This window comes from Microtus pennsylvanicus, chromosome 3, assembly GCF_037038515.1.
Source record: "Microtus pennsylvanicus isolate mMicPen1 chromosome 3, mMicPen1.hap1, whole genome shotgun sequence".
NCBI lineage: Eukaryota > Metazoa > Chordata > Mammalia > Rodentia > Cricetidae > Microtus > Microtus pennsylvanicus.
The window spans coordinates 98,000,324-98,018,442 of record NC_134581.1 but is presented as its reverse complement, the minus strand read 5'-3'; the positions used below and the strand labels follow the sequence as shown (position 1 = coordinate 98,018,442).

Here is an 18,119-nt window from a genome sequence, read left to right as displayed (position 1 = left end):
GTCTGACGACTCAAGTTCGATCCCCAGGTCCTACATGATGGAGAAAGAGCCAAATCCCAGTAAATTGTCCTCTTCCTCTTGGCACAGCATGCACTCACCACCTACACAGATAAATGTCCCCAAAACAACAACTGAGTCCCGGGACTGCCTACCGTCTTCAAAGTCTAGACAGGACTGTGACCTCACCTCAGCAAGGACCCTCTTTTCCGGAAGAAGGCCATAGATATTCTGCCTGAAAGCAGTCAGCTGGTCAGGGCTTCAAGGAGAGAATGCAGAAAACTGAGAGGGACCCAGAGTACCTTCCCCACTCCATCCCTTGGAGACGCCAGGGATCCTGCCCCCGCCCCGTTTTCTGGGGAGGCTGTGCTGAGGCTCTGCCTGTCAGATGGGCGGCAGTGACAGAGGCTCTGGTGTCAGCACTAGGTACCCCTTCTGCGGAATCCTGTGGATACTAGTCTAGAAACCTAGCCACTGCTGTTGCCTGGGGATGCTGGCACCTTGCTGCACCAAGGGGCATATCACTGAAGGGTGGGGCTCTGGGATAAGATCTGACAGACAGGCCGGGAGGTGGTGGCGCACGCCTTTAATCCCAGCACTTGGGAGGCAGAGGCAGGCGGATCTCTGTGAGTTCGAGACCAGCCTGGTCTACAAGAGCTAGTTCCAGGACAGGCTTCAAAACCACAGAGAAACCCTGTCTCGAAAAACCAAAAAAACAAAAAAAATAAAAAAATAAAAAAAAAGATCTGACAGCCTAGCAGCCACCACTTCTGGGCCAGTTTACTGCCCTTCCTTAGCTGTTTACCTGCTTTGTAGTGGCCACAGAACCACTTAATGCCAGGTCTGCTACCCGCTCATTCAGGATTTCTGTGTTCCTGGCTGTCCTGGAACTCACTCTATAGACCAGGCTGGCATCAAACTCAGAGGTTCACCTGCCTCTGCCTCCGAGTGTGTGTGCCACCATGCCTGGCACCAGCAGTTCCTTGTGTGGTCTACACAACTGTTTGTGTGGGCACGTGCATGGTGAGTGTGAGGGCACAGGCTCTCATGTCCTGTCATCCTTGGGGAGCCTTCGCTTTATTTTTAGGGACAGGCTCCTCCCCAATCCAGGGTCCACTGATGTCTTTAGGCTAGCTGGACAAAACTCCAGAGATCTGTCTCTACCACCCTAGCGCTGGGACTAGACACGGCTTTTACATGGTGTTAGGGACCTGGGCTCAGGTCAAGTACTTTACTGACAGCCACCTTCTGAGCTCTCTGCGTGTTTCTTGTCCCATGAGGAGCTCTAACCCACAGGCTGCTGGCCAGGCTCACGAGGCCACGCTGGGGTGTTGAGTCCAGGTCTCCTGTTGCCTTTGAGAACCTCTAAGGTATATGGTGCCCTCAGCGTGTCCACCCCTCACTGACTTCAGCCTTCCAAGAATCCTCACCACCCTCAGAAAACGTCCCTTCTGTGGGCTAATATTACTTTCCCAGTGTCCCAAAGCATCCCGGACAGCTGAGACCTAAGGCCAGAACCTGAATCTACAAGGAATTAAAATGGTGGTTGTGAAGCTAAGCTTCCTGGTCAAGGGCTTCTGAGCATGTCCAGCTGCAGGAATCTGTAACATGGGAGGGGGGGCGCTTATTTAATAACATACAGTATCAAGATTCTCTGTGTATTTTCCATCTTTACATGGCTTTATTTTAACCTCTATTTCTTTTATTTTTACTTTTAACTTTTGTCTTTTTGAGACAGGTTCTCTATATATCTTTGTCCTGGAATTTCCTCTGTAAACCAGGCTATCCTTGAGCTCATAGAGATCCGTCTGTCTCTGCCTCCCAGGCTTCTCTCTCTCTCTCTCTCTCTCTCTCTCTCTCTCTCTCTCTCTCTCTCTCTTTCTCTCTCTCTCTCTTTAAACTTTGAAAACTTTAACCTTTGGCCCGTATATATTTTTAACACACTGTAAACCATTTAGAGGTTTCTTCCTCTTTGAATCTCTCTTTACTGTATATCTCTCTTTTTCTGGCCACATGGGTCTTTAATTTGCTAAGGAATACGGAGAAGCTGCAAAGTGTGTCCATAAACAGTCAAAAGCTCCTATGGCGTTTTCTTGCCAGGAAGCAAGCTGCAACGATGTATCCATAGCTCCATATTCCTGACCGCTTGCTTGAAAATCTAGAGTTTTCCCTGGCAGGACGGCCCAGAAAGCCGGCATTTTAAAACAGCTCAGTTTTTTTTTTTTTCTGCTATGGATGAAAACCGAAATGTTTTACTCTAGTCTTTTCCAAGCTTTCTCAGGCTTTCTGTGGATGCAGTTATCCAAATCTGGGCGCCAATCTGTAACATGGGGGGGGCGCTTATTTGGGTTTCTGTCCTCCCACCAGGTCCCCCACAACTGTTTAGCCCAAGAAAATCACACATAGGTCTCCATAAATTATAAGCTGATTGGCCCATTAGCTCTAGCCTCTCACTGGCTAACTCTCACATCTTGATTAATCCATTTTTCTGATCTATTTTAGCCATGTGGCTCAGTACTTTTCAGTGGGGCAGATCACATCCTGCTGCTTCAGTGATATGGACAGGAGTGGGAGGAATCAGTTTCCTCCTTCCCAGAATTCTCCTGTTGTCATTGCATCATTTCTACTTCCTGTCTGGTTTTCCCACCTATATTTCCTGCCTGGCCAATCAGCATTTATTTAAAACATGATTGACAGAATACAAACAATTCTCCCGCACCAGGAATCAGCCTCCCCTCTCAGGTCTGTTTGTCTCTGAATCTGGAGCTGTGCTGTCACCTGCTTCACAGCCAGTGTAGGTACCACCCTTTGGGTCGACTGTCTACAAGTTCTGAACTTATGAGTACAGGAGTGTGCAGAGGTGCCCAGCGCCGGCCTCAGGTGGTGCTCCCCACTTGCTGTCCGCCCTTTCTATCTTGAGTTTGGGCTGGAAAATAAAAATGCTCCGTGGTTGAGAGCACTTTCTGCTCTTCTAGAGGGCCCAGATCCCTGTACCCATGTTATACAGTTTATGACTGTCACTCCACCTCCTTTTCTCACATCCAGGGACACACTGATGTGTGTTCGTGCAGGCATATACAATAGGTAAGGACTGGGAACTCAGGCCTGGGGCATGGGCTCAGCAGTTAAGAGCACTCACTGCTATTCAGGAGGTCTGGGTGTGGTCCCAGCATCCGCATGGCAGCTCGCGACTATCTGTTACTCCAGTTCTAGTGGCTCCAATACCCTTGGACCTCAACACTGCAACTATGTGGTACACAGACACCAGGCAAAATACTTATACACATAAGATCTTTTTAAAAAGTGTGTAAAAAATTTAAGTGTGTATTTAGTGTGTGGGTGCCACAGAGCAGGCGTGGTAGCCAGAAGACACTAGAGGGTTGGCACTTTCTTCCCACCATGGGAGGGGGCATGACAACTTAAATTGTCAGCCTTACACAGCAAACCCTTTGCCAGCTGAGACAGCTAGTTAGCCCAATTTTGTATTTAAAATAAATTTTTAAATTTATTTTATTTAAAATAAATACATATATGTGTGGGGTGTGGGAGTTTGTGTGCTATAGGGCACACGTGGAGGTCAGAGGACAACTTCAGGAGTCAGCTTTCCCCCCATCATGAGGACCCTAGGGACTGACTTAGGGCATCAGGAGTGTAAGCTGAGACATTTAACTTCTTTTGTTTGGTTTGGCTTTTTGAGACCGGGTCTCACTATGTAGTCTTGGCTGGCCCAGAACTCAGATCTTCCTGCCTCTCCCTTCTGAGTGCCAGAGATGGCTCAGTGGTTAAGAGCACTTGCTGTTTTGCAGAGGACCTGAGTTCTGGTCTTAGCACCACAGCAGGTGACTCAGAATCCTAATTCTCAGCTCCAAGAGAGCCAATGCCTCTGCCTCTCCAGGCCCTTATTCCCACATACAAACCAACAGGCAGACACAACCACCCACATGAAGCTGGAATAAAAAACAAATCTTTGAGTGTGCACTATTGTGCCCAGCCCAATCATGCTTTTTGAGACAGGGTTTCTCACTGGCCTGGAAGTAGCCAATTAGGCTAGGCTGTCTGGTGGCAAGCCCCAGGGATCTGCTAGCGTCTACCTCTTCGGCACTAGGTTCTGGGGATCAAGCCAAGGTCCTCTTGTTTGCATAGCAAGGACTTTACTGCCTGAACTACGGCAGAAAAAACCCAGCCATCTCTACAGATTTTACTCTGACTGCTGTGAACACCAAGCAGGATGTCTGTTTGGTCCGCCTATGTACTGTGCACCCAGAATCACCCAATTATGCAATTATTATTATTATTTGTTTGTTTTCTGATAGAGGGTTTCTTTGTGTATCCCTGGTGTCCTGGAACTCACTCTTTAGACCAGGCTGGCCTCGAACTCATAGAGATCCTCCTGCCTCTGCCTCCGGAGTGCTGGGATTAAAGGCCTGTGCCACTACCGCAGAGCCAACTATGTTTTAAGTGGTGTTCTAGCTCTGAAATTAGCTGGGGCAGAAGGATGAATCTGAGACCATCCTGGGCTACACAGTTTGTCTCAAACACTACCACTGGTTGGGTGGGGCAGCACGCATCTTTCATCCTAGCATTTGGGGCAGAGGCAAGCAGATTTCTGAGCATGAGGTCCACACAGTAAAATCCTATGTCAATCCCCTTCCCCTACCAAAAAAATCAAACCAAACCAAACCATGTCTACCAAGAACTGAGAATATAACTCAGTTGGCAGAGCATCTGTCTAACACGCACAAAGCCCTGGGTCTGATTCTCAGTACCAAATGAACTAAGTGTGGTAGTGCCCACCTGCAATGCCAGCACTTGGGACACAAAGGCAGAGGGATCAGAAATTCAAGGCTGCTCTCAGATTCATAGCAAGTTCAAGGTCAGCCTGGTACTCCACCCCCAATCTTACTAACCTTGCCCTCACAAAAAAAAAAAAACAATAGAAAAATAGTTTGAAAAGCTGACCAAACCATACATCATAGTCATAGGATCACCAACGTCTCTTCTGAAAGCCTTAGCCCCAAATCCCACCTCCCCTTCCAGCACTGGGACCTTGTAACCCAAGAAAGCACAGATAGTCAGGGTATCTGCACTGGCTGCTTTATTGTCAGGTTTGTGAGTGACAGCTGTCACTGAACCAGCCCCTACCTTTTCTACAAAAGCAATCGAAGAGGAAAATGGGCACCCGGCAAAGCCCGGCCAAGGGATCTGGTTGGTCAGCAGCCTTGAATCCCAGGTCACAAGCACAAGGAGGTGGGAAGGACAGGAAGTCCAGTTAGTTCCCCGAGGGCAAGGTGCTGGTGAGGTGGCTTAGGAGACTGGAGGTCCCACAGCTATTCCTTGCCTGGGATGTCGAGAAACTGTCACCAGAGGAGCCAGGAACATAAAGCTTGGGGCAGGGCCGGGAGCTGAAGAAGGGTGCAACTCAAAGGCTTTCAGAGCCATTTGAGACATAAGGTTCTGAAGTTTGAGGCCACCCTGGGCAGCATGGTGAGACCCAGCAACCCCTCACCTCCACGCCAGCTACAAGCAGCCAGGGCCACTGTTACAGCCACACACACGTCTACTCCATACACAGAGGGAGGACTGTCACAGCTCTGGACCCACACCCTGGAATGTCTCTGGATTGGCACCCAAGTCGGGGACTGTTGAGGGGCAGGTCCTTGTTCCTGCTACTGATTGGCTGCCTCGCAGGCGTCTATCCAATCGCTGTACACATCCACTGGTTCTGACAGATCTGAAACACAGGTCAAGGACGATTTGTGGCAGTGAAGCCCCCTCCTGCACATTTCTGCTATGACAGAGCCAGTCGGACCCCTGCCCTGTGCCTTGTCACTTAGTGTTACCTCAGCAGACAATGTCCATTCTCCTAGGTGGCAGCGGCTCCACCCCTGGCCACAGGGCCAGAGCAGGAGTGACTGACAGTTCCTTGTCTTTGGTCACCAGCCCTTGAGCAGGTCAGGGTAGCCACGACTCCCACCCCCTTCTCTGATTTCCCAGACATCAGCTGACTTTATAAGGATACACGTAATGGGTGTCTGGAACTCCTCTAGGCACACGGTGCAGGAGATAACGCCAGTGTTGCGGGCACGGTCCCTGCAAAGGACAAGGTGGAAGGATGCATGAGAAAGGCCCTGGACCTCTGGGGGCGACCCAGCCAGCAGGAAGGATGCCCACAGTGGTAGGTTGGCCCATCTTAACCACCCACTTACATTTTCACATCACAAGACTTCTCATGGTTGCAGAAGGGGCAAGTGAACTGGGTCTCCAGGGTGCCTGTCATCTTCTTCTTGGGGGGTGGCTTCCTTTTAGACTTCCTTCGTCCCATAGCTGCAGGGGGATGAAACCTGTGGGGCAGAGGACAGGGGTCAGAAGCTGGAGGAAGCTGCTCACTCTCTACCTCCGTCCTCTGGAAGCAGGCTGGAAGCCACCAGCAGTGGCCCATGGAGAAAGGAAGATGTACACTATGACACCCAGGCTTCCACCTGAGAAACCCAGGCTCCTGACCTTAGGCACAACAGTCCCTGTGTACACTCTGTGCAGTATGGCCGAGAACAGCTTTTAACCTTGGTTTTCAACTTACCGTGTAACTCTAGGTAGGTCACTTAAGATTTCTGTGCTCCAGGAGACCACTTCCTAAATATAACCCCAATAACCAATTAATAAATGGGTCTTTCTGAAACTGAAAAGTTCTGTAAAGCAAAGGACATGGTCAACAAGACAAAACAACAGCCTACAGAATGGGAAAAAATCTTCACCAACCCCATATCAGACAGAGGTCTGATCTCCAAAACATACAAAGAACTCAAGAAATTGGTGATGAAAAGAACAAATAATCCAATTTAAAAAATGGAGTACAGACCTAAACAGAGAATTCTCAACAGAGGAACCTAAAATGGCTGAAAAGACACTTAAGAAAATGTTCAACATCTTTAGTCATCAAAGAAATGCAAATCAAAACAACTCTGAAATTCCATCTTACACCTGTAAGAATGGCCAAGATCAAAAACACTGATGACAACTTATGCTGGAGAGGATGTGGGGAAAAGGAACACTTCTGCATTGCTGGTGGGAATGCAAGCTGGTGCAGCCCCTTTGGATGTCAGCATGGCAATTTCTCAGAAAATTAGGAAACAAGCTTCTTCAGGACCCAGTAATACCACTTTGGGTATATATCCAAAGGATGCTCAATCGTACCACTAGGACATGTGCTCAACTTCGTTCATATCATAGCATCTTTGTTTGTCATAGCTAGAACCTGGAAACAACCTAAATGCCCCTCGATCAAAGAACGGATTAGAAAAATGTGGTACATTTACACAATGGAGTACTACACAGCAGAAAAAAATGACATCTTGAATTTTGCAGGAAAATAGATGGAGCTAGAAAACATTATTTTGAGTGAGGTAACCCAGACACAGAAAGACAATTATCATATGTACTCACTCATAAATGGCTTTTAGACATAAAGCAAAGGAAACCAGACTAAAATTCACAATCCCAGAGAACCTTGATAACAATGAGGACCCTAAGAGAGACATACATGGATCAAATCTACATGAGAAGTAGAAAAAGACAAGATCTGAGTAAATTGGGAGTATAGTGGCCATGGGAGAGGGTTGAGTTGAAGGGGAGGGGAAAGGAGGAGAGGGGAGTAGAGAAAAATGTAGAACTCAATTAAAATCAATTTTAAAAAAAGATTTCTGTGCTCAGGGGAAGGTAGGGGTGGACAGCTGGCTGAAGAAAACACAGGGACAGAGGGAGGGCACTCAACATATTGACTGCATTCTGCTAAGGGACAGAGGAGTTACGTCCAAAGAGTGACTAAATTGAAGTCAAGGGCAAGAGGATGGCTTTGTGGGGCTTAGTGCCAACCATGCCAAGCTGATGACCCTAGTCCAATTCCAGAAACCTATACAACAGGCCAGCCAGGCCCGGTGTCCTCATAGCTGCAGCCCTGGCTCTGACATGGGGGCAGAGACAGAAACAGAACTGTCTGGGACTAGTCAGTCTGGACCACATAGTGCAGGACAGAACAAGACTCCCCAAAACTTGTCCTCTGACCTCCATATGCACGATGCAGGACATGCGCCTCCCCTTACCCCAAATATAAAGTCTCAAGCAGCATTTTTTTAAGGGATGGGAGAAATGACAGTCTAGGGTGGTGTCCAAAGCTGTGATGGGGACACAAAAGGATGGGAGGAAAGCCCCCCCCCCCCCAAAGCATGGCAGTGGTGGCACACACTTTTAATTCCAGCACTCAGGAGGCAGAAGCAGGCATGGGTCTTTGTGAGTTTGAGGCCATCATGGTCTACAGAGTGAGTTCTAGGGAAGTTAGGGCTACATTGAGAGACTTTCTCTCAATCTCCCCCCCTCACCAAAAATATAACAAAAAAAAAAAACCCCAAACAAATCCAAACACGGTCTCCACCCCCAAATATCAGAGGATGACTTTGAACTCCTGATCCTCCCAAGTGCTTGGACTTCAGGCATGAGCAGCCATGCCTGGTTTCCCCGACACTGCCGTGTTATCTTGCTTAGGCTAATGAACATGGAAAAACCCACCCTAAAGAAAGGCACTACCATTTCTTGGCTTAGGGTTATAGACAGGAAAACAAACAAACAAAGAAACACACACACACACACACACACACACACACACACACACACACACACGAGAGGCCCAGCTGAGCATCCACTGCCCTCTGCTTCCTGACTTTGGACACACAAAAGCAGCTTCTTGCAGTCTGACACACCTGCTGTGGAGTCTAAACAAACCCTTCCTGCCTTCAGTTGATGTCATCAGTTATGACCATAGTCACCCCAAAGTCTAAGACATGGAAGAGGTGGGTGGAGAAACCATGGTCTCAGTGAGGGACAGGGGCAGACGGCCTGTTGGCAGGTGGACAGGGAGGTGGCGGCAGCACCACTGACCTGCCTGGGAATGCAGTCTGTAGTCTGCTCTGTAGTCTGACCCCTGTGGCACCACACACAGCACACCTAGACCACCCACTGTTTCTAGGCCAGACCCCGAGCCGGGGAGACAGCAGCCTGCTGGGGTATGGAGAGGGCAATTATATTCATCTGTCTACCACTCACTGTGTGTCCCCACAACAGTCTCACTGTAGCCCGGGTTGGTCTGGAGCTCACTATGTAACCCAGGTAGATTCTCTATGTAGACCAGGCTTGCCTCAAATCCAGAGATCTGCCTGCATCTGCCTGAGATTAAAGGTATGTGCCATTACACAATACTCTTATTTTAAAAAAGAAAAAGAAAGATAGGAAGAAAGAGGCAAGAAAAAGGCCAGCATGTTGACACACGCCTGAAATTCCAGAACCTAAGAGGTTCAGGCAGGACAGAGATTCATAGCAAGTTGGAGACAGGGTCTTGGTGTGGTAGCCACCCTACACTGTAACCCCAGCACTTCCAAGTACTGAAAGGTAAAGGCTATCTTGAGCAACAAAATACGTTCAAAGTTACCACCTTCCCCTCCCCAAAAAAAGAGGAAAAAAAAGGAGGTACATAGATATATGTTCAGGCAAAACATCCACATTTACAAGATAATAAAATTTAAAAATATACATTAATTTTTGTTTGTTTGTTTTTGGAGCAGGGTTCCTCTGTGTAGAACCCTAGAACTCGCTCTGTAGACCAAGCTGACTTGGAACTAAGAAATCTGCCATCAGCCTGGCTCTGCCTCCTTAGTTCTGGGATTAAAGATATGTACCACCACTGCCTGGTGACAGAAAAACTGGGTGAATTCAGCTGGTAGTCTAGCAAGTAGAAGACTCTAGTAGTTCCCAACCTATGGGCCTTACGGTTGCATATCAGATGTTTACATTACGATTCTTTAATAGTAGCAAAAATTATAGTCATGAAGTAGCAATGAAATAATAATAATAATTAGGGGTCACCACAACACGAGGAACTGTAACAAAGGCTCGCAGCACTAGGAAGGTTGAGAACCACTGCTCTAGGGGTTGTCACGCCCAACCTATTGCTTCTCAAGTTTCAGTTAGTGGGGGCTCCCAGAGGAATCCTAGCAAAGATGCAGAAGCAGGAGGATTGCCACATTTTCAGCCAGCCTGAGCTACACAGGACAGCAGACCAAAACAGAACATGACCAAACCAGGCATGTTTGTTTAGCACGCAACCCCAGCACTTGGTAGGCTGAGGCAGGATGATGTCATAAGTCAGAGGCCAGACTCTCACAAATCCAAAACAATGGGGCCGACCCAGGTTCAATTCCCAGCACCTACATGGTGGTTCACAACCGCCTGTAACTCCAGGTCCAGGGGATCTAATGCCCTTCTCTGGCTTCCTAGGACACTGCATGCATGTGGTGGGCAGCCATACATGCAAGGAGAGCACCCAAATACATAAAACCAAATATTCAAAGATCTGTATTAATAAATAGTTACAGATGACAGGCTCTTAAAAAGAAAATTCATGTTTGGGTGAACCTTAAATACTGCTCTGAGTATTAAATCAAAGTTTCTGAGACAGGGCTACTTTGCGTGAAGGGTGTGTTAGTATTTAGGCATCTGTATTGGCCTGCTCTTAGGGTCCTGACAGGATACGTCCTCAGCTGCAGCTAAGAGCACCTCCTGTGTACAGTTGCTATCTTCCCTTTTAAAAATGGGCCTGCCCACCTCCAGTCTTTCCCTCTTTCTCTTCTCTCTCCCCGTCTCTCCCTTGCTTTTTCTCCACTCTTGTCCTCAGGGACCAGTCTCTGCCCACTTTTCTCTCCTCTTCCAAAAAACCTCCCATGTGAGCCCCATTACACGACATGACTTCTCTACAACAGAGTCATTTAGGATGAAGCCTGGAAGACCAAAGGCAGCTTTGATACAAGAAAGCCACGCAGAGAGATGTATCTGCAAAGTGTCTGGGGCACATGAAGGGTTTTCTCATTGCTTTATTTCACAAAGAATGGCTGAAGCTCTGGGAGCAACAGCGGGAAAGCATGAGATACTCAAGAGAAGATTATAGGCAGGATCCCAGGAGACCGAGGACTGCTGAAGTGCGGTCTGGTCCCGAGCCCGCGCTTTCGCTGTCTATGCAGCTGTGTCTCTTTCCCTTCCCAAATCTGGGCCTGGCAATCGCCTACAAGGAATCACAGACTTTCCTCAGGCTATGTCAGGCCACCTTGGTCTATCCTGTCTCAGCAGGTACAGGTACTGCTGCCAAGTCTGACAAGCTGAATTTGGTCCCCAGAACCCACATCAAGGTGGAAAGAGAGAAGTGTACTTCGCAAGTTCTCCACTAACCTCTACACACAGACACATTATACCCATACAGAAAGATTTCCAAAACTTTCAAAACAGGGCAAGCAAGATGGCTCAGCAGGTAAAGATGCTGGTTGCCAAGCCTGACTTGACTGCCTGGGCTCATTTTCCCGAACCCTCACGGTGAAATGAGAACAGACTCCTGCAAGCTGTCTGTATACTCACGTATAACACGCAAAACAAACTAATTCCAGATCACCTTCAACTCCAGCGTCTACAACCCTGCTCATCCACCTCCGAGGAAGAACTTCACTTGGCCACTGTCCAAACCCCGGCCAGCATCCACCGTGCTTGGTTATACCTCAAGCACTTAGTAACCACTTGTTGAACAATCAGTGAGTTTCCTGAGTCTGTGTGGCCCCAGGATCCCATAGGCAAACTGCAGCCTGAGAACGAGCCGTGATGTCTCGAGGCGACCGGGGAGGAGGGAAGGGGTCGCGGCGGAGGAACGATGCCATCGGCCTCACCCAGGCTTTGGTGACGCCGCCTGCTCGCCCAGCTGCGGGGGTCCGGTGGTCAGGCTCCCCACACAGCCGTTCTCAAAGCCATGCCCCGGCCTCGGCTCCACGCCCTGCGGGTGATCCAGACTACAGCGCCCGGTCCCGCCGGGCACAACGCCCGCGCGCGAGACCCCGCACCTACCTGTACCAAGCCTGCCTCGCAGCCAAAGCCGCTTCACCCGGGAGACGCTAACTTCCGGTCCCCGACGGAAGCGGAAATATACCGCTTTGGTTTCCCTCCTACTCAGCAATCGCTTCCTTCAACCGCCGGTCACGGCGCACAGTGACGTCTGTTACTGCGCATGCGCCCGCCCAGCAAGGTCCCTGGAGGGGCGGTGTTTGGCCACGAGCCGTTGTGTCCAGCAGTGTATCCCTGGTTAATGTCCTCGCCCGTGGCCTCCGTCTTCCTGGGCTACTCTCGCTTGTCTTCTCCCCAGTCACAGTTCCTTCCCCCCGCCCCCAAAGCGCCCCTGGGTTTTCCCAACCTCCGTGCTCAAATATTCTAGCCCTAGAGGAGACTGGTTGGAAGGAGGAAGGTGATCAGCAGGAGTGAGGGACACGAGAAGTGGGGAGGGGTAAATATGGCCAAAGTACATTATATACATACATGAAGGTGGCATAGGGAGACCCATTGTGTATGATTAATACGTGCTAATGCAAAACGCAAAATACCCCAATCCTAGCCAATTCCAGCAGGGGGAGGTAGAGATAGGGTGTCTATAAATTTAAGGTCCAAGGCCAGACGGTGGGGTGGTGGCCCACGCCTTTAATTCCACCACTCGGGAGGCAGAGTCAGGCGAGTTCGAGGCCAGCCTGGTCTACAAGAGCTAGTTCCAGGACAGGCTCCAAAGTTACAGAGAGACCCTGTCTTCAAAAAATAAAATAAGTCAAGGTCCAGCCAGGCAGTGGTAGCGCGTATCCCTTTAATCCCAGCGTTTGGGAGGCAGAGGTAGGTGAATCTCAGTTCGAGGCCAACCTGGTCTACAAAGCGAGTTCCAGGACAGGACAGCCAGGACTGTTATGCAGAGAAACCCTGTTTCGAAAAAGTAAAACCAGAAAAAAGAAAAGAAATTCAAGGTCGAGCTGGGCGGTGGTGGCTCACTTCTTTAAACATTCAGGAGGCAGAGACAGGTTGATCTCTTGAGTTCTAGGCCAGCCTGGTCTTCAGAGCCAGTTTCAGGACAGTCAGAGCTACAAGAGAAATCCTGTCTCAAAAACAACAACAACAACAACAAAAACCAAGAAATTCAAAGTCATTCTTGGCTATTACTGTTGGAAGTGTCACAGCTCAGAAAGAAAGGGATCCTTAGCAGCTTGCATCCTCCTGCTCTAGGGAAGGTTTCCCTAAGTGACAGCTCTGCTCCTGGAGGAGGCTTCCCCAGAGACGTTGTTACAACTCTGCTCTGCTAGGGGAAGGTTTCCCCAGCCAAATTGTTACTGTCCTTTAATGCTCTGCTATGCGGCTGACTTCCCCAGCAGAGCTGTAACAACACAATCCTACTTCACAAAGTCTCTGCTCCAGTGAAAGAAGGTCTTCACCCAAACCTCGTTCAAGAGATTTATTGGGAGCCAGGTGGTGGTGGTGGTGGTGGTGGTGGTGGCGCACGCCTTTAATCCCAGCACTCAGGAGGCAGAGTCAGGTGGATCTCTATGAGTTCGAGACCAGCCTGGTCTACAAGAGCTAGTTCCAGGACAGGCTCAGAGAAACCAGTCTTGAAAAACCAACCAACCAACCAACCAACCAACCAAACAAACAAACAAACAAAAAAAAAACCAGCTCCAAACTGAACAGTTATAGGTCTTCTTTGGGGTGGAGTTTTCCCAAGGAGAACAGGGATTGGTTAGTTTTCCCTGCTTAGGGATTGGTTAGTTTAAAAGATCAGGGGCAGAGATGGCTGGTCTCAGAGCCATGCTGTGTCCTTCCCCCCTCCACTGGCCTTTTTAAACTTTTGTCTCTAGTTTTGGGGCCAGGGCATATTTCTTTCACTGGCTCTGATTGTAGGGACAAAGTATGTTTCTTAGGCACTGGTTTCATGGCCAGGGTGTATTTCTTTGGTTCTGGGTTTGGGACTAAAGCATTTCTTTCACTGGCTCGGGTGTCAGAACCAGGGTGGGTTTCTATCAATGGCTCTGGTTTCAGAACCAGGGTGGGTTTCTTTCACTGGCTCAGGTGTTAGAACCAGGGTGGGTTTCTTTCACTGGCTCAGGTGTTAGAACCAGGGTGGGTTTCTTTCAATGGCTCTGTTTTCAGAGCCAGGGTGGGTTTCTTTGGCTGGCCCTATTACCCTACAGTGATGGCTGTTCTTGGTTGTCAACTTAACTACATCTGGAATGAACTGCAATCCAGAAATGGAGGGCACACCTGTGAGAAATTTGTTTTGCTTGGTTTGAAGTGGGTAAGTCCATTCCCAGCCCAGACCTTTAAGGTAGGAAAACTCAGCTTTGATCCGGGTCGTGAGGCAGGAAGACATACCTTTAATACCAGCCACACTTCCTGCTGGGAGTCTGTAGAAGGACTTGGAAGAAGGAAGCTTTGGCTCTTTGTCAGCCTCCCCCCACTTTGCTAGCAAATCCATTCCTTCTCTGACATTGGAGCCTACTTCAAGAAGACTAGCTGAGCCTTGTGTGACTGAGAAACTACTAGATTCTTGAATTTGCCATTCACAGCTAGCCATTGTTGGGTTAGTTGGACTGCAGCCTGTAAATCATCCAATAAATCCCCGTTATATATAAATGTGGAGAGAGAGAGGAGGGGTCAGGTATTCCATAAATTCTGTGACTCTAGAGAATCCTGACTAATACTGAGTTTGAGGTCAGCCTGGGCTACAAAGACCCCCCACCCCTTTTTTAAAGGCTACCCTAGCCACTGGAAGGAGAGTAGAGAAGCTGGAGAGCTGGAAGAACAGTTTAAAAGCTGATGCCGTAGTTGAATGGATTGTGACTTCAGGTGGGGCAGGATTAACGGGAACAAATATGCATCTAGAAATTGAGCTATAAAGCCAAACTGTTTCTGGATCTGAGCTAGCCACAGGCTCATGATCCCTGCAACGCAGGGAAGACTCTGGGCATTAGAGGTAGATTCCAAGACTTCTGTGCAGCAGAGAGGGACATTTGCAGCTCAGAACATTCGATGGTGGCAGAAGTTGCCAGATGATCTGAGAAGATAGCAGAAGCTGGGGGTGGGCAGGCTGATGCTCAGGTTGACAGAGGAGCCCAGGGAGAACTGAATAGGGAGAGGTTAAAGGATGGAGGGCTGTCTGGCTCCTGGAGGCTGCATCTCAGAGGAGGAAGGCTTGATTTCCTGAAAGAAATCAAGGATTGAGCTTGGGCCCTAGTAGCATGGGAGAGAGGCTGAGGTCACACAAAGCACACATACACATGCACACGCACACGTGCACACACACACACACACACACACACACACACACACGAGGGGGGTAGCGGCTTAGCTGTGCCATGTGTAGCTCATGCTTTGAAGAGAACCAAGGAAACCAACTGCTGAGTTTGGTGTTTGTTCCTGGGGATCTTAAGAGTTGTTTCTTTGGTGTGTTTCCAGAAACAGATTGAGGTATTTACTTAGAGTGGATGGATCCCCGAGATGTCCTATAGGGGGCATCCTTGGAACTGCCTTTCCTGAAAACCGGTTCCCAGTGTTGGCAGCTCACATAGGATGGGACGCCAAATGGTTCAGTACCCAGAAGATCTTTGCTAGTTCTAGGCCATCCCTGGCTATACAATGAGTTCAAGCTAATCTGGGCTACAGGTGAGACCCTGGTGTTCTCTCTCTCTCTCTCTCTCTCTCTCTCTCTCTCACACACACACACACACACACAAAACCACAAAGCACAGAGGATAAGATCAGTCAGTTTACACCATTCATGTTACCCTGTGGCTTGCTGTCTTATTTCCACTAACGGTCAAGACACAGATGCAAAACTCTGGTTTGCAGTAGTTGTCCTTGTCTGTTAGGGCAATGGAGATGGGCAGACCGACCGTGACTGCGGGTAGCACCATTCTCTGGGCTGAGGTCCTGGACTGAATAAAAAGGACAAAGCCGGCTGAGCGCTGGCATCCGTCACTCTTGCTGTGGATGGAGGTGACGGCTGCCCTGAGCTCCTGCTGCCACGCCTTCCCTGTCACCATGGACTGCACCCTGGAACTGGGAGCCAGAAGAAACCCTTCCTTCCTCCCTGAGCATTAAGCAAGATAGTTTATCACGTCTGCAGAAAAGAGGTGACTAGAACTTCGGCCACAGTGGCTGCCAAGGGCCCAGCATCACGGTCTTTGTGGTGACAAGGTGTCAAAAGCCCTGTATGGTTGAAAACACCTGTAATCCTAGCTCAGAAGGCAGAGGCAGGAGGACTGCCTTGAGTCAGAGGCCAGAATGGGCCGCATAGAGAGACCCTGTGAAATAAAATCATATAATTAAAATAAACAGGACAATGTCTTAACCTGGCTTGGTGCTGCCCGCCATCCTAGCTGCTGTGGAGACCGAAGCAAAAAGCTCAAAAGTTCAAGGTCAACCTGGACAACTTAGACCTCATCTCCGAATAAAATGTCAAAGCTAGGCATGGTGACTCACTCACTCCTTCAATCTCATTGCTCAAGATGTGGAAGCAAGGGGTCTCCACAAACCAGAGGCCAGCTTAACTACACAGTGGGCTCCAGGAAAGCCTGGGCTACACAAGAGATCTTGCCTCAAAAGCCAACCATGGGGCAGTGAGATGGCTCACAGGTAGGCAAGCCTGGTGACTGGAGTTCAGTCCCAGAGCCTGTGGCGGAAGAAGAAAATCAGTTCCCGTAAGTTGTTCTCTGACTTCCCTGTGTGTGCCATGGTATATGTACACACATACATATACATACGCACCAGCAAGAATAAATAAGCTGGGCCTGGTGGCACCCAGGAGGCAGAGGCAGGCGGAGCTCTGTGGGTTCGAGGCCAGCTGGTCTACACAGTGAGAGCCTATCTAAGGAAACGAACGAGGTAGTGTGGATCATTTGGTCCAGTGCTTGCCTGGCTCACATGAGACCCTGGGTTTCATTCCCCGTGCGGGTAACAAGCAGCAGTGTTTTTCTCGTAGTCAGCAAGCGGAGCTGTTGTCACCTCAGCTGGTCAGAAACGCCATCTGCAGGGGCACGGCACAGCCTCCATGTTCCTCTCCATGTCTGAGAAATCTTCATGGCATGTAGTACTTAGTGGAGGAAGGAACTTGGTTCGTAGTCCCTTGGCCTTGTCACTCATTCTCCATGTGACGATTAATGTGCCACTTCTCTTTTCTGGACCCTGGGAACAGGGACACTGGGTGAAGGTGACTGCTGATTCAGAGCTCTGGCTGCCGGGAGCCCCTGAGTCAGTGGGAAGAAGCTGGTCGCTGTGAGCTTCAGGATGGTTGAGGTTAACACCGAGAGCCCATCTGTAATCATCATTGCTAGTTGGCAGCCTGACTGTGCTGGGTAGTTTTTTTTTTTTTTGTCAACTTGATACAAACTAGGCTCATCTGGGGAGAAGGAACCTCAACTGAGAAAATGCCTCCATCAGATTGACTTGTAGGCAGCCTAGCAGGCATTTTCTTGATTAATGATTGATGTGGGAAGGCCCAGCCCACTGTGGGGGTTGTCACTTCTGGGCAGATGGTCCTGGCTATATGAGAAAGCCATGGGGAGCAAGCCAGTAAGCAGTACCGCTTCATGGCTCCCACCTGAGCTCCTGTCCTGACCTTCTTCAGTGATGGACTGCGATCTGGATGTATAAGCCAAATAAACCCTGTCCTCCCTATGTTGCTATTGGTCAGAGCAGTTCATCACCACAGAGAGCAAACCAGGATCGCCATGGTGCTAAGGCCCATCTGGTCTCTGCAATGTCCTCTGAGGAACAGGATGAGTCTAGTCTGTGCTTCATGGGCCAGGATCAGAAGTAATATCTGTTTTTAAAGACAGGATCTTACGTAGCCCAGGCTGGCTACAGACGAGTCTCTCTGAATAGTTGACTGTTTCACTTTACATTAGCTTATTTTGCGTGTGTATGTACCAGATGTGCACATATGTGTGTTGATATGATGTGTGTAGATGTGATGTGTGTGTAGATGTGTGCATGTGTGTGTGTAGATGTGACGTGTGCGTATATGTGTGTAGATGTGATGTGTGTAGAGTGTGCGTATATGTGTGTAGATGTGATGTGTGTAGATGTGTGCGTATATGTGTGTAGATGTGACGTGTGTGTAGATGTGTGCGTATATGTTGTAGATGTGATGTGTGTAGATGTGTGCGTATATGTGTGTAGATGTGTGCGTATATGTGTGTAGATGTGATGTGTGTAGATGTGTGCGTATATGTGTGTAG

General features: G+C 49.0%; 1 protein-coding gene across 1 annotated transcript; it reads right to left on the bottom strand.

Moving 5' to 3' along the window:
• Positions 1 to 5,075: 5,075 nt before the first annotated feature.
• Positions 5,076 to 12,061, bottom strand: Elof1 (elongation factor 1). Its single transcript, XM_075966535.1, has 4 exons — positions 11,923 to 12,061; positions 6,204 to 6,338; positions 6,017 to 6,087; positions 5,076 to 5,728 (listed from the first exon to the last, which is right to left on the bottom strand). Exons 2-4 carry the CDS (start codon positions 6,317 to 6,319, stop codon positions 5,664 to 5,666), a joined length of 252 nt encoding a protein of 83 aa, XP_075822650.1. The 5' UTR covers positions 6,320 to 6,338; positions 11,923 to 12,061; the 3' UTR covers positions 5,076 to 5,663.
• Between the last annotated feature and the right edge of the window lie 6,058 nt (positions 12,062 to 18,119).